The sequence below is a fragment of the Gorilla gorilla genome, chromosome 1, assembly GCF_029281585.2.
Source record: "Gorilla gorilla gorilla isolate KB3781 chromosome 1, NHGRI_mGorGor1-v2.1_pri, whole genome shotgun sequence".
NCBI classification, from domain to species: domain Eukaryota; kingdom Metazoa; phylum Chordata; class Mammalia; order Primates; family Hominidae; genus Gorilla; species Gorilla gorilla.
The window spans coordinates 85,019,311-85,032,719 of record NC_073224.2 but is presented as its reverse complement, the minus strand read 5'-3'; the positions used below and the strand labels follow the sequence as shown (position 1 = coordinate 85,032,719).

The 13,409-nt window shown below is 40.3% G+C and overlaps 1 protein-coding gene across 2 annotated transcripts in view; it reads right to left on the bottom strand.

Moving 5' to 3' along the window:
- Nucleotides 1–9,831, bottom strand: part of VAMP4 (vesicle associated membrane protein 4) — a 42,773-nt gene extending 32,942 nt beyond the window's left edge. Inside the window, exons 1-2 of one of the 2 annotated variants that reach the window (XR_008676795.2) lie at nt 9,004–9,831; nt 5,435–5,549 (exon numbers count right to left, since the gene is read on the bottom strand). Coding sequence is in view for 1 of the 2 variants with exons in the window: in XM_019026639.4 (XP_018882184.1) it covers nt 5,435–5,500 (66 nt within the window). In the remaining variant the exon portion in view is untranslated. The remainder of the gene's footprint in view (nt 1–5,434; nt 5,550–9,003) is intronic. The other variant, XM_019026639.4, reaches the window with a different exon arrangement.
- Between the last annotated feature and the right edge of the window lie 3,578 nt (nt 9,832–13,409).

Sequence of the window (13,409 nt, the reverse complement as noted above, 5' to 3'; positions counted from 1 at the left end):
AAAAACATCTGCAGTATCCTTTAAGACAAAAGACCTGATGTCTGTATTATATAAAAAGCTTTGACAAACTAGTAAGAAAAAGAGACATTATAGAAAAACAAAGAATAGAAATAGATAATTCCCAATAGAAGAAATGGCCAATGACCACATGAAATGTTCAAAACCAATTAATATTCAAGGAAATGCATTAGGTCATTTTTTAAATAAATATTTCTTGAGTAATATTCTAGCTAACAAGTAACAGACAAGCATTACATCTATAATATAATTTATTTGGTTTACGGCCAGGCATGGTGGCTCATGCCTGTAACCCTGGCACTTTGGGAAGATGAGGAGGGAGGATCACTTGAGCCCCGGAGTTCGAAACCAGCCTGGGCAATATGGTGAAACCCCATCTCTACAAAAAAGAAAAAAAAAAAAAATTAGGCGTGGTGGTGTATGCCTGTAATACCAGCTACTCTGAAGGCTACTTGGGGGGATTGCTTGAGCCCAGGAGGCTGCAGAACCATGATCGTGCCACTGCATTCCAGCCTGGGTGACAAAGCCAGACCCTGTCTCAAAATAATAATGATAATAGTAATAGTAATAATTTATTTGGTTTAGAGGATAATGATACTAAAGATATGTTTACTATAATTGTACACTGAGAAACACACATGAAAACCAATGCTTTTTCATACATTAATTGAATAAACACAAGTGCTAGGGATACAGTGTCAAAAAAGAATAATAGGACACAATGAGATAATATTTCATACCCACTAGGCAGATAATAATAAGTGTTGGTGAGGATGTGGAGAAATTGGAATCATCATACATTGCTGGTGAGAATGTAAAAATTGTACAACCACTTTGGAAAACAGCTGGGCAGTTCTTCAGAAGGCTGAACAGAGAGTTACTACAATACTCAGCAATTCTACCTTTAGGTATACACCAAACAGAAATAAAAACATGCTCAAACAAAAACTTGTATGCTAATGCTCATAGCAGTAGTATTTAAAATAGCCAAAAGTAGAAAAAAACCCAACTATCTATGAACTGATAAATGGGCAAACCAAATGTGTTATATCAATATAAGGGAATATTATTTAGCAATAAAAAGGAATGAAGATCTCCCAGCACTTTGGGAGGCCGAGGTGGGTGAATCACCTGAGGTCAGGAGTTCGAGACTAGCCTGGCCAACATGGTGGAACCCCATCTCTACTAAAAATACAAAAATTAGCTGGGCGTGGTGGTGTACACCTGTAATCCCAGCTACTTGGGAGGCTGAGGCAGGAAAATCACTTGAACCCAGGAGGTGGAGGTTGCAGTGAGCCGAGATCGCACCATTGGACTCCAGCCTGGGCAACAGAGGGAGACTCCGTCTCAAAAAAAAAAAAAAAAAAAAAAAAGAATGAAGCACTGATATACACTACAACATTGATGAATCTTAAAAACATTATGCTAAGTCAAAGAAGCCAGTCACAAAAGGCTATATGTTATATGATTCCATTTATAGAAAATGTCCAGAATAGACAAATCTATAGGAGTGCAGTTGCTTAGAGGCTGAGGGGATAAAGAAAATGGGAGATGACTGCAAAAGGGCACAGCATTTCTTTTTGGGCTAATGAAAATATCCTAAAATTGATTGTGGTGATTGTTGCACAACTCTGTGAATATAATAAAACTCACTGAATTGTACACTTTAAGTGGGTGAATTGTATGGTACGTGACTTTTATCTCAATAAAGCTATTACCAAAAAAGTATAATAGGAAAGAGGAACAAAACTTTTAAAAGATTTTAAAAGTAATTTATATATTATTCTAACCAATCAGTTATCAAACTTCATAATATAATAAACATCAAAAAGGAATTCTCTTGAAACAGTCAATTTTATTCAGTTCTGGTGTCTAATATACTAATAATCAATGAAGAATGTAAGGAGAAAGTGATACAATTACAGTCTCAGCAGTGGAATTTATTGAGACAGTACATTTTAAATTTAAAAATGTATTCATAAAGCTTATTTATTTGTATTATTTTTTAATTTAAGGTTTACTATTGTTTTTCTTGAAGTAATTTTTCCTGCCCTTGTTATTAGGGTGGGCTTTATGTACTATTTAATCTGATTTCCACACATATTATTAAACTGGTATTTAATATCTACAAATAATAATTTTGTCACTATTTTCTCAGGATTATGACCAACATGCCATGAAACTGTGATCCTAGTATATCACGCCTGGACTTGATTTTTAAAAAGCAATCGTATTCAAGTGACTATGTTCTTAACAGTGATTCCATTAAGTGAACAACAAATTTACGTTCAGCAGTGATTGTGAGAAAGAAACACAGGGGAACTTAGGAAATATAAATAGTTTAAGTTTAAAATCATGTAAAAATAAAACTATAAAATTAATGGGATTTGCATCAATTAAAAATTATTAAATAATATACTCTTGCATACTATACATTGAATTTGGCTACAACCTTCTCTGCTTTACATACATTTTTCAAAATTGACATAGATTGTATGAATTACAAACAAGTTCCGAGAGGTGATTTTACTACATACATTTCCATACTTCAGTCTTCATCTTACACAAAGGCAGATGTGACTTAGGGGCTCTCTGTCCAGGACTGAGGTATTTACCTGACATATCTCAGATATCAGTCAATCAACTGTCAGCATTTATTGATCATCTTCCAGGATATTAATGCTTTGCAAGCATCTCTGGGTAAGTGACTAAAAATTTCCTTGGGGCAATAGGAAAGAGGCTCAGATTCTTCTAACCGATGATTTAAAAAATATTTCAACATGCTTTGTGCACGCTGATCACTGAATATTCATCAGGAGCTTTCAGTCAGCTTTTACTGGATGCACATCAAGTCTGTGTTGTTTTACAGTGGGTTCCTTTATAGGTTCACAATTGGTATCATTTACTTTAACAAATTGACATTTATTCTCTGAACGGGTTTAGTATTTCGCCAAACCTTCTGCTTTGTAAAGACATGCTTTTTTTTTCTTTTTGAGATGGAATTTTACTCTGTCACCCAAGCTGGAGTGCAATGGCACAATCTCGGCTCACTGCAACCTCTGCCTCCCAGATTCAAGCAATTCTCCTGCCTCAGCCTCCCGGGTAGCTGGGATTACAGGTGTGCACCACCGCACCCGGCTAATTTTTGTACTTCTGCTAGAGATGGGGTTTCACTATGTTGGCCAGACTGGTCTTGAATTCCTGACCTCAAGTGATCTGCCCGCCTTGGCCTCCCAAAGTGCTGGGATTACAGGCGTGAGCCACCACGCCTGGCCAAGACATGCTTTTGATAGTAAATCTTCAGTGTATGGAATTCCAGCACAGGTATATCAAATTTTCTGAATCACTTTTTCTTGGAGGTTTATCTTGAAAGATATTACATTAAAGAAAGAGACCCTGGATTATCCCTGAGTGATTTCTCAATCCCTGATCATCCTCTGTCTTCTCTCGGCCAGAGCCTTCTGGGTTCACCCAGACTTGGTATATTTCCTCAAGGCATTTCTCAATTCCTTGCATGGGGAACTAGCTCAAGCAGACACTAAGAGTTTCACCATGGCATGGAGGAAAAGATAGGTGACCAAAATGGTTGAAACTGCACCAAATGCTAGTAAGCAGTTGAAATTACGGCAAAGAAGGAATAACTGGATTTGGCAACATGGAAATCATTGGTGACTCCTTAAAGTTTATTAGTAAAAGCTTGCTAGCAATTAATCTATTGGTGGATTCTATTTCCCCATTAAAAAACAAAACAAAACAAAACAAAACAGGCTGAGTGCAGTGTCAAATGTCTGTAATCCCAGCACTTTGGGAGGCCAAGGCAGGTGGATCACTTGAGCTCAGGAATTTGAGACCAGCCTGGGCAACCCGGCAAAACCCCATCTTTACGAGAAAAACAAAAACTAGCTGGGCATGATATCATGCACCTGTAGTCTTTGCCACTCAGGAGGCTGGGGTGGGAGGATAGCTTGGGCCCAAAAGGTGGAGGCTGCAGTGAGCTGTGATTGCACCACTGCACTTCAGCCTCAATGACAGAGCGAGAACCTGGTCTCAAAAAATAAAAACAAACCATCAGAAACACACAAAACCGCAAAAGCTGTACAAAGGGTTAGAATAAGGGGAAGAAAATGTTTCCTGTGTTGTAGTAAAAGAAACTTATGACTAAAAGTCATAAGATGGTGGACAGAGTGGATAATATGAAGTTCTGAGGTTGTCCAAAAAGAGCATGTAAAACAAAGCAGACTAAAAGCTTTGCAAGGGCACAGACTATGTCTTCCAATTTTTAGCCCAGTGCCTAGCACATAGGAGGTGGTCAATACATATTTGTTGAATGAATCAAGACAAGAAGGAAAGGAAGGAGGGCTTCAGAATGGTGCATTAAAAAAATAAGAACGTGAATTATTTCCCCCAATAAATATGTATTGAGTACTTATTCTAAAAGTAATCTGCCTACAACATTCATATAAAATGTTGTCTTTTAAATGCGGCATAATTTCTAGATTTATATATATTTGCATAGAATGTTCCGGAATAAACTAGAAATTGAAGCATTATATAAAAGATACTCTGGAACATAAGATAATTACAGGTCTGGAGACCTTTATTTGCAATTCCAAAATCTAAAAGCTTCTGAAAATCAAAAAGTTTTGGAGGAAAATTTGACCTGAACTGATGTTAGCTAGTTCATTTACACACTTTATTTACATAGTTAGTTAGATATAACTAAATATAGACTTCACTGAGAAATATTAATATTTTTGGAGGCACTGGTCCAGGCCCCAAAAATGCTGTTACATAATATGTTCTTAACTTTCTAAAATCTGAAAAATTCCAAATACATTCAAAGTTCTGAATAAGATATTGTGTATTTGTATAAAACTCCCTTTCAAAAACTAGAAAGAAGCTATGAAAATAATGATTTGATCAATAATGGAAGTAGAATTCAGTTGTCACCAATCTAAGTAACATGTTTTTAAATACATTTGCTATGAAGAAAACAATTAGGATTAGAATATAGTCATAAGCTTTTGATTTTTCCGTTATTATTATTAGTTAATTAATTTTTGAGACAGGGTCTTGCTCTGTTGCTCAGGTTGGAGTGCAGATCACAGTTCACCACAGCCTTCATCTCCCAGGCTCAGGTGATCCTCCTGCCTTAGCCTCTTGAATAGCTGGAACCATAGGCATGTGCTACCATGCCCCACTAATTTTTTAAAAATTATTTATAGAGACAGGGTCTCCCTGGGTTGTCCAAGATAGTCTTCAACTTCTGGGCTCAAGCTATTCTGCTTCAGCGTCCCAAGTGCCATGATTGCAGGCATAAGCAACCACGCCCGGATGGTTTTTTTCTATTATTTACAAAGCGAATGAAAACATATTTTGAATCTTTTGTTTTTAAAGCTTAAGATTCCGAACTTACCCTTTCACTTTTCACAGAACCTGTGACATCATCATCATTGAGGTGGCGCTTAAACTTGGGAGGCATATTTTTTACTTGCGAAGTATCTTTTGCTTCTCAACAGGATAGTCACCACCTTAAAGGCAAAATAAATTTCATCAGATCTGAGACTTTGGGGCATAAGCTAATGTACTTAAAACAGTGTACATGAAACCCTGTATGACAGGGACTCCCTCATTTTTCTGACTTCAATTCCTGCCCTCTCACTTGTTCCACTCCAGTGACTGGGGCCTCCATGCTAGACCTCAACACCTAAAAAATAGTTAAAATTATGAGAAAATGGATGTAATTGCCCTAAGAGAACATGTGTAGGATATGAGTGATTTAAGATTTTTATAAAATGAAAGAGCAGAGAGTAGAGGGAGGACATCTCACTGAGACATTATATGCTTTACAATTTAAAGCTGGAGTCAGAAGACAGGAGAACATGCCTATTTCTCTCACTTTTAGTTGGTTGCTTAAGCAATGATTCAGTTTCCTCAGGTGTAAAATACTGATTTTCAGGCTTCTGCAGAGTTGGGACGGTCAAATTGGATAATACATGCAAAAATATTCTGCAAACTATAATGTCCCATTGGTACTCCATGAAAAGGGGTAAGTTTGGTAAGTACTGGTGTGATATCGTGATTTATAAAATATACTCATTTGGTCTTAATCCCCATTTCCTGACATATCCTTGGAATCGCTGCAGTGATGTGTCTTGTGTATGCTAATAAGATGACTGGTACCTTAGCCCCCAGATAGATTCCAGATGGAGGCTGGTCACAGAAAAACCTAGGCATGATTAGAAGACTGGGACTTTTCAGCCCCACCCCCTAGCTTCCTGGGAGGGGAAGAGGGCTCAAGGTTGAACTGATTTCTAATAGCCAATGATGTAATCAGTCATGCCTACTAAGGAAGACTCCATAAAACCCAAAAAGGACAGGGTTCAGAGAGCTTCCCGAAAGCTGAACAAGTAGAGAGTTCCTGGACGGTGGCACACCTGGAGAGGGCACAGAAGCTCTGTACCCCTTGCCCTATGCACCTCTTCCATCTGGCTGTTGATCTCTATCCTTTACAATAAACCAGTAAACAAAGTGTTTCTCTTAATTCTGTGAGCCACTCTAGCAAATAAATTGAACACAAGGAAGGGATTGTGGGAACTCTGATTTATAGCCAGTCAGTTGGAAGCACAGGTAAAACAACCTGGAACTTGTGATTGGCACCTGAAGTGGGGGGAATCTTGTAGGATTAAGCCCTCAACCTGCAGGATCTGATGCTATCTCTAGGTATACAGTATCAGAATTGAATTAGAGGACACCCAGCTAGAGAATCTGCTGCAGAATTTCCTCCTTGCTTGTGAGGAGAAATCTTTTGGGGGTCTGTGTTGAGAGAGAATAGGAGAAACTCAATTTTTTTTCTATCAAAACAACTGGATTAAACAAAGCTAGTTTTCTTTGCTACAGAATGACTCACATCCTGTTATATGCTAATATGCATTGTGACTTTCCAGGAAAATGTTTGTGTATGCAACATACTAAAATTTTTTTTTGAGAAAAAGTTCTTCTATGCAAATAATGAATTTTCAGTATTTTTGACTAGATGGTAGATGAATACCCAGCAATTCAGGATAGCTCAGAAATACTGAATGTTTTACTATGTGCTAGGCACTGTGCTCAGTGATACACATGCATTTTCTTTTACTCTTTATGATGCTTCTTTAAAGTAGGCACCAAGAAACTAAGAGAAAACTAAAGTTTAGTAACGATAATGTTAGTCACTACATTCATTGAAACAGCAGAGATACAGGCCTAAATTAATCAATGGCTGTGCATTATCGGTTTTAATCATTTGTTCAATTAGTTGCCCATCAGGTTTACAGAATTTTGTTCTAGAAAGACTCACTTCCTGCTAACAACCCAATAGTCCTGCTTCCTTTTCCACAAGAAGAAACACTTAGACCTTTAAATTAGGTATAGTTAGACATCAGTTTGTTGGGTAATGACATACACTTAAAAAAGAATAATCCCAGGATCTGGTTTCACGAACCAAATAAAAGTAATGTTTTAAGTCAGCTGCTTGTCAAAACAAACGGACACACTTTTCTTTGATAAGAAATGCTTCCAAATCAGAAATTACTCACTTGTAACAAAAACCAAACTCTTGCTGCCTGAGTAACAGCTCTTGAGTTCTTGGTTCCACAATATTTCTGTCACATACATCTGGCCCTTTTATTCCTCATACTTTGATGTCAGAATACTTTATTCATGCAGAAATGTAACAGAATGCATGGAAAAACAGATGACAAGGCAAATTACTGAAGAACTTGTGCTTTTAAATATTATCTGTATTTAGATTTTAACCCCTGCAATGAGGCTGCCTCAACATCCCAAAGCAAACAACGGGCAGACTTATATAATGCCTTTATGAGACATACAGTAAAACTACAATCTTAAGGATGAGCAAACCCCATATTCGGGTCTCTTAATCCCAAGAAACCATGTGCAACAAATAGAAAGCCCATCAGCAAAGCAGTAGGCAGATTAATTAGCTACCTTGATGAACTTTGATGTTATTTGCAACTGATTATTAGTAACTGATGATATGTGTATCAAACAGCTAGTAGAAATAAATCATGCTCAGAAAGTAGACTAGGATATAGTCTGCCTAAGATTTCTCCTACAAAAAACGACATGTGAATTCAGCTGTTTGTGACTAGGTATACATGTAAATAAGAGAGCCATCATGTACTTCCACATTGAGGATAGACCACCACTACACAATTCACTCAAAAAAGTCACATCACCGTATGCTTCTTATACATCAGCATATACTTAAATGTCTATGTATGCATTTTTGTAAGTAGTACGTTATCTAGTCAATAGCTTTGAATCTGGGCAAAGGCTCTCCTTTTCCCAGCCTCCATTCTCTTTCTGATTCGTCTTCCTTGTCTGTCATCAGCCGTCTTGCTTGATGCAGTTTCACAGAAATAAAGTGACTTGGATGAACACAGACCGGAGATATTATTTGCAAAACCTGTCAAGTGTAACGATTCACCCCCACCTTCCGGTCATTATAAACACAGCAGGGTTGGCGCTCTTTCCCCCGAGCCCTTTAAATACACAATTTCAGGCAGCTCCGTTCACCCCCCACACCCAATCTGTCGTACCAGGCCACGTCCCTCGATATATCTGCTCCTAACGCTGGCCCTTCCTGACCCATGGTACCCCCTGGAATTCCTCACTACATCCCACTCTTAACAAACCTTCCCCATCCATGGCACTGTTCTCTTCCCATCACCCCAGAGTACCCCTCAATTCCAATTCTTCTCTCCCTCAACTGCTCCCCGTCCGCATACCCCTGTCCTCGTCTTCCTTCCTCACGGCACCCCCGGCCCCAACCTTTTCCCACTCCGGGGTCCCTTCCTAGATCCCCGCGGCCGGCCGACCAGCCCGACTAGGACGTCGGGGGGCGGCAAGGCAGGGGCGTCTTCTTCGTTTCCTTCCTCCTCACACCAGCCCCTCCCGCTGAGAACAGGCCAGCGCCAGTACCTGAGGCTCCCGGGGAACTCCCGGCAGCTCTCCCGGGCTGGCGGTGCTGGGCGGGCGGGGGAAGGAGTAGGAAGCCGAGGTAAGAAGCTGGGAGGGGGGAGACAGCTGGTGCGGACCCGGCGTCGGCCGCAGCGCCGCAGCAGCGCCTCCGCTCATCGAGCCGATCGGCGCTCGGCGGCCTGGCGCCAGGCGGAGGGGGCGGGTCCAGGGCACGGAGATAATCGAGGAAGTCGATCCGCCGAGCCCTATTCACCTAAAAGAGCCCGAACCCACACGCAGTTTAGATGCATCTCTCCAAATTTATGCTGTGCTTTAGGGGAGGAACAACCACTGGTTGTCCACGTTCCGGTCGCGATCCGGCGTGCGTGGAGGGCGATTAGAGGAGGAGTGGGAAACTTCCGAGAACCGCTCGGGACTGGGCGCCGCGCCGGGGTGCGTGGCTGGGGTGATGAGGCGTTTAGAAAGAAGGTGGTGCTTTGTGGCACATCCGTCCCTCTGGCTGACTACGTTGAGTGGCAAGTGGAGGGTGGCTCGCAGCTCGAGGACCTGCTTCGGGTTCGTCTGGGGCCTTTTCTGAAGAAAGGAGATCTGTTTGATCCCCTGTTTACAGAATTAGAGCTAGACTTGGAAAGAGATGTTAAGGCCAGGCTCCTCCCTTTAGATAGGAGGAATATCTGGTTCAGAGAGGAGACTGACTTAAAGTTACACGGCTAGTTTAGATAGATACGGGACGAGGGCTCGGTGTTCTTTTCCCGGTATCCCTTAGTTGTAACCTGAAAGCCTTCAGGAAATCGCCCTCGCCAGGCCATTCCGCCACTCTGCCCATTCCTCCCTCACTCCCTCCCCCTCTGCCCAATTTGGTATCGTGTTTAGATCTCCACGCCCGCAGTAGCTGTCTACCAGAAACAATTCCTAATTTTGTTTTTCCGTTCTCTTATTTGTTTTATTATCCATTCCTCCCATGCCCCAGCTGGATTATTTTACTCATTGAATCATATTCACTACACATCTTTTAAAATTAATACAGTATCTATGGGTCCTTTGTTGATACAGTATTTTAACTGTGAAATACTGTGCCAGGCACTTTCTAAAGATGTAAAAATAAGAGGGGGTGTTCGAGAACAAGAGTAGACAAGAAAACAGCAGGAGGAAAGATCTGCGGACACTAAAGGAAAGGAAAGAATAGACACCCTCTTACCAAAAAGTTGTTCTTCTTTTGTTTGATGTTTATTTTTATGTAAAAATGTACTAACGAATTTGAAAGATGCCATGACTAAGGCAATGATGCTCCACTCTGATTCACTTGGAGTTGAATCACTTGGAAAGCTTTTAAAACTACGTAGGTGCCCACGTGCTACCTAGATTCTGATTTAAATGTTCTGAGATTTAGAAACAGCCGTTGAGTTGTCAGTTGAAGGTTCTGAAAGCTTAATGCTAAACTCAGTTGCCTGTGTTTATTCAGTCCAAGTTGCTGTCCAAGTCAGCAACTTGGACTGAAACGGCCCACTTAGAAGAGAAGCCTCTCATGGTTTGTATCCCTGTCTAGGTGTGATAGTGGGTCTACCCCCAGACTCCACAGGTAACCCAGACATTATTTTTTCTCTACAGCTGATCTTTTTTTTTTTTTTTTTTTGAGATGAAGTCTCACTTCTTCCCCCAGGCTGGAGTGCAGTGACACAACCATACCGCACAGCAGCTCTGAACTCCTGAGCTAAGGTGATCTTCCTGCCTCTGCCTCCCAAGTAGCTGGGATTACAGGCATGAGCAGCTGTGCCCAGCACTTACAGTTGATTTTATGTCTGTATATTTGCATGTTATGGGATATTTTCTGGCTTTGGTGCCTTAGCCAATTAGAGCTTTAGCTAGTTATAGCCTCATGTCTTCTACATAGACAACTTAAGGTGTGGTCAGTGAGCTCTAACAGGCACGTCATTGCATAGCTTTTACAGATAATCCATTCTTTGGGTTTTTTTGTTTTTTAACCATAATTCTTTAGTCCCGCCAGTCATTTTGGAATGATCGCTTAGGAGAGGGATAATGCAAGCCCCACCCTTAATCGCCTGAACAAAGTCCCTTTGACTATCCCCAATGTTTGTGAAACTTAGAAAACATCATTTTACAGTTAACATGAATCAAATATACCAGTAACCCTAAAAGATTATAATAGCACTGAGCTTAGAGTCAGAACTCCAAGCAACTTGAGTTACTTATTTCCTCCATTTTCTTTTTAGTGAGCTTCAGTTATTCAGATGTTAGTCCTCTAATTTTCTTTTCCCCTTTTTCAACATGACACCTTCATCCTTAAGAGGGCCTGCTGTCCTCCTAGCTAGAGAATCAGCGTTTTGCTGTCTTTCAAGACTAAATCTCTGGGCTTCTGATGGGATAGCAAAGGGAATCTCAGCATCTGATTCATTCTTAAACAGACTTTCTACCATTCCGCCTGTATTTATAGCTCACATCATGCTCTCTTCAGCTTTACGTGGTGTTTCCAATTCCTGAGCCTTATGCAGGGTTTCACTGTGTGTATCAGGTTGCTTCATGGCCTGCTTGGGATTCCTGCTTTTCAAGTCTGCTAAGGCAATTGCGTCTTGATTCATCTCCCTTCTAGCTTTCAATATTTTGTTGCTAAATGTTCAACATTACTTAAAATGTAAAAGTAAACAAGGAAATGCCATTTTTCATCTATCAGTGACTGAGAAAGAAGGAGTTAAGCAGAAGATCTGCAATCCAGTCTCTCCCTTCGTAGGGAAATACTCTCAGGAAAGCAAGGTTAAAGCAAGCAAACAAGCATGTGATTTTTGTAAAATATAAAGTATATAGTAATTACAGACCTCCTGGCAAACAAACTAATGGCATTTGCTAGCAGGAGAGTCCATATTTACGGAATTCCTCTAGCAAGATGTCCCAGGGCTGGGATTGTTTATGGTAAACACATTAAGAATCGATGTGGTAATTCCAGCACTTTGGGAGGCTGAGGCAGGCGGATCACTTGAGGTCAGGAGTTACCAGCCTGGCCAACATGGCAAAACCCCGTTTCTACCAAAACTACAAAAATTAGCTGAGTGTGGTGGCATACACTTGTAACACCAGCTACTCAGGAGGCTGAGGCAGAAGAATCGCTTGCACTGGAGATGCAGAGGTTGCAGTGAGCAGAGATCGCGCCACTGCCCTCCATCCTGGTCAACAGAATGAGACTCCCTCTCACAAAACAAAAAAGAATCAATGTGGATTTCAGGGGTATGATTAACTGGAAAATACCGCGGAAGTTATGTAACGTAGCATAAAATGGAAGTGTTTTGTAACTGAGTTGGCTCGTTCTGTGTAAGCGGGGTGACTGTACACTTGATTTAGAAACCACATCTACTGTCCTGGGCCAGGATGCATCCAAAGCAAGAAGAAAGGACCTGGGGATTACTGGTATCCTTGAAACTATTAGTAAAGCTTGATACTGAGTAAAATCTCTGATTTGAGCCTGATTTGACAGTTTGATCTTTTGTGTTAGCTCAATAGCAAAAATAAAAAAAATTTGATACTACAATATTGGGTGTGTGTATGTGTGGTATGGGAGCAGGGTGGGAGGAACAAGCATTCTTAAACAGTAAGAGTATAAAAATTGGTGCATTTTTAAAAATTTCATGGTAATTATATGTATCAAAATTTTATATGAAGTTCTTTTTGATCTAACAATTTTACTTCTAAAATTTATCCCATGGGTATACAGGTTGTATATAAAAGTATTCTATAAAAATATCTGTTACAGGATTTTTGTAACAGAGTGAAAAAAAAACTCTAACTGTTCAGCAATAGGAAATTGCTGAAATGAGTCATAGTGTAGCCATTCAATAGTATAGTATGCAGCCATTAAAATGAACTAGATAGATCTATATGTGCTGACATGGAATACCTCTATGATGCTATAAGATGAGAAAAGTAAGGTGCAAAATAGTGTGTAGACTCTACTTCCATTTGAGCATCACACACACACACACACACACACACCAGGAGGACTGTGAATCTGGCATGGAAAGTGTTATGGACTGAATTATGTCCCCTCAAAATTCATATGTTGAAGTCCTAACTTCCAGTGTGACTAGATTTGGAGATAGGGCCTTTAGGACAATAATCAAGGTTAAATGAAATAACAAAGGCAAAACCCTAATCCTGTAGGGCTAGTGTCTGAGTGCATGGGCACAGAGAAGAGGCCATATGAGAACACAGAAGATAGCCATTTGCAGTCCAGAAAGAGAGGCCACACCATAAGCCAACCCTGATGGCTCCTTGATCCTGGACTTTTAGCCTCTAAGACTGTGAGAAAATAAATTTCTGTAGTTAAGCCACCTAGTCCATGGTATTTCATTATAGCAGCCCTAGAAGACTAATACGGAAGGGAAACTTTCTTGATGTGT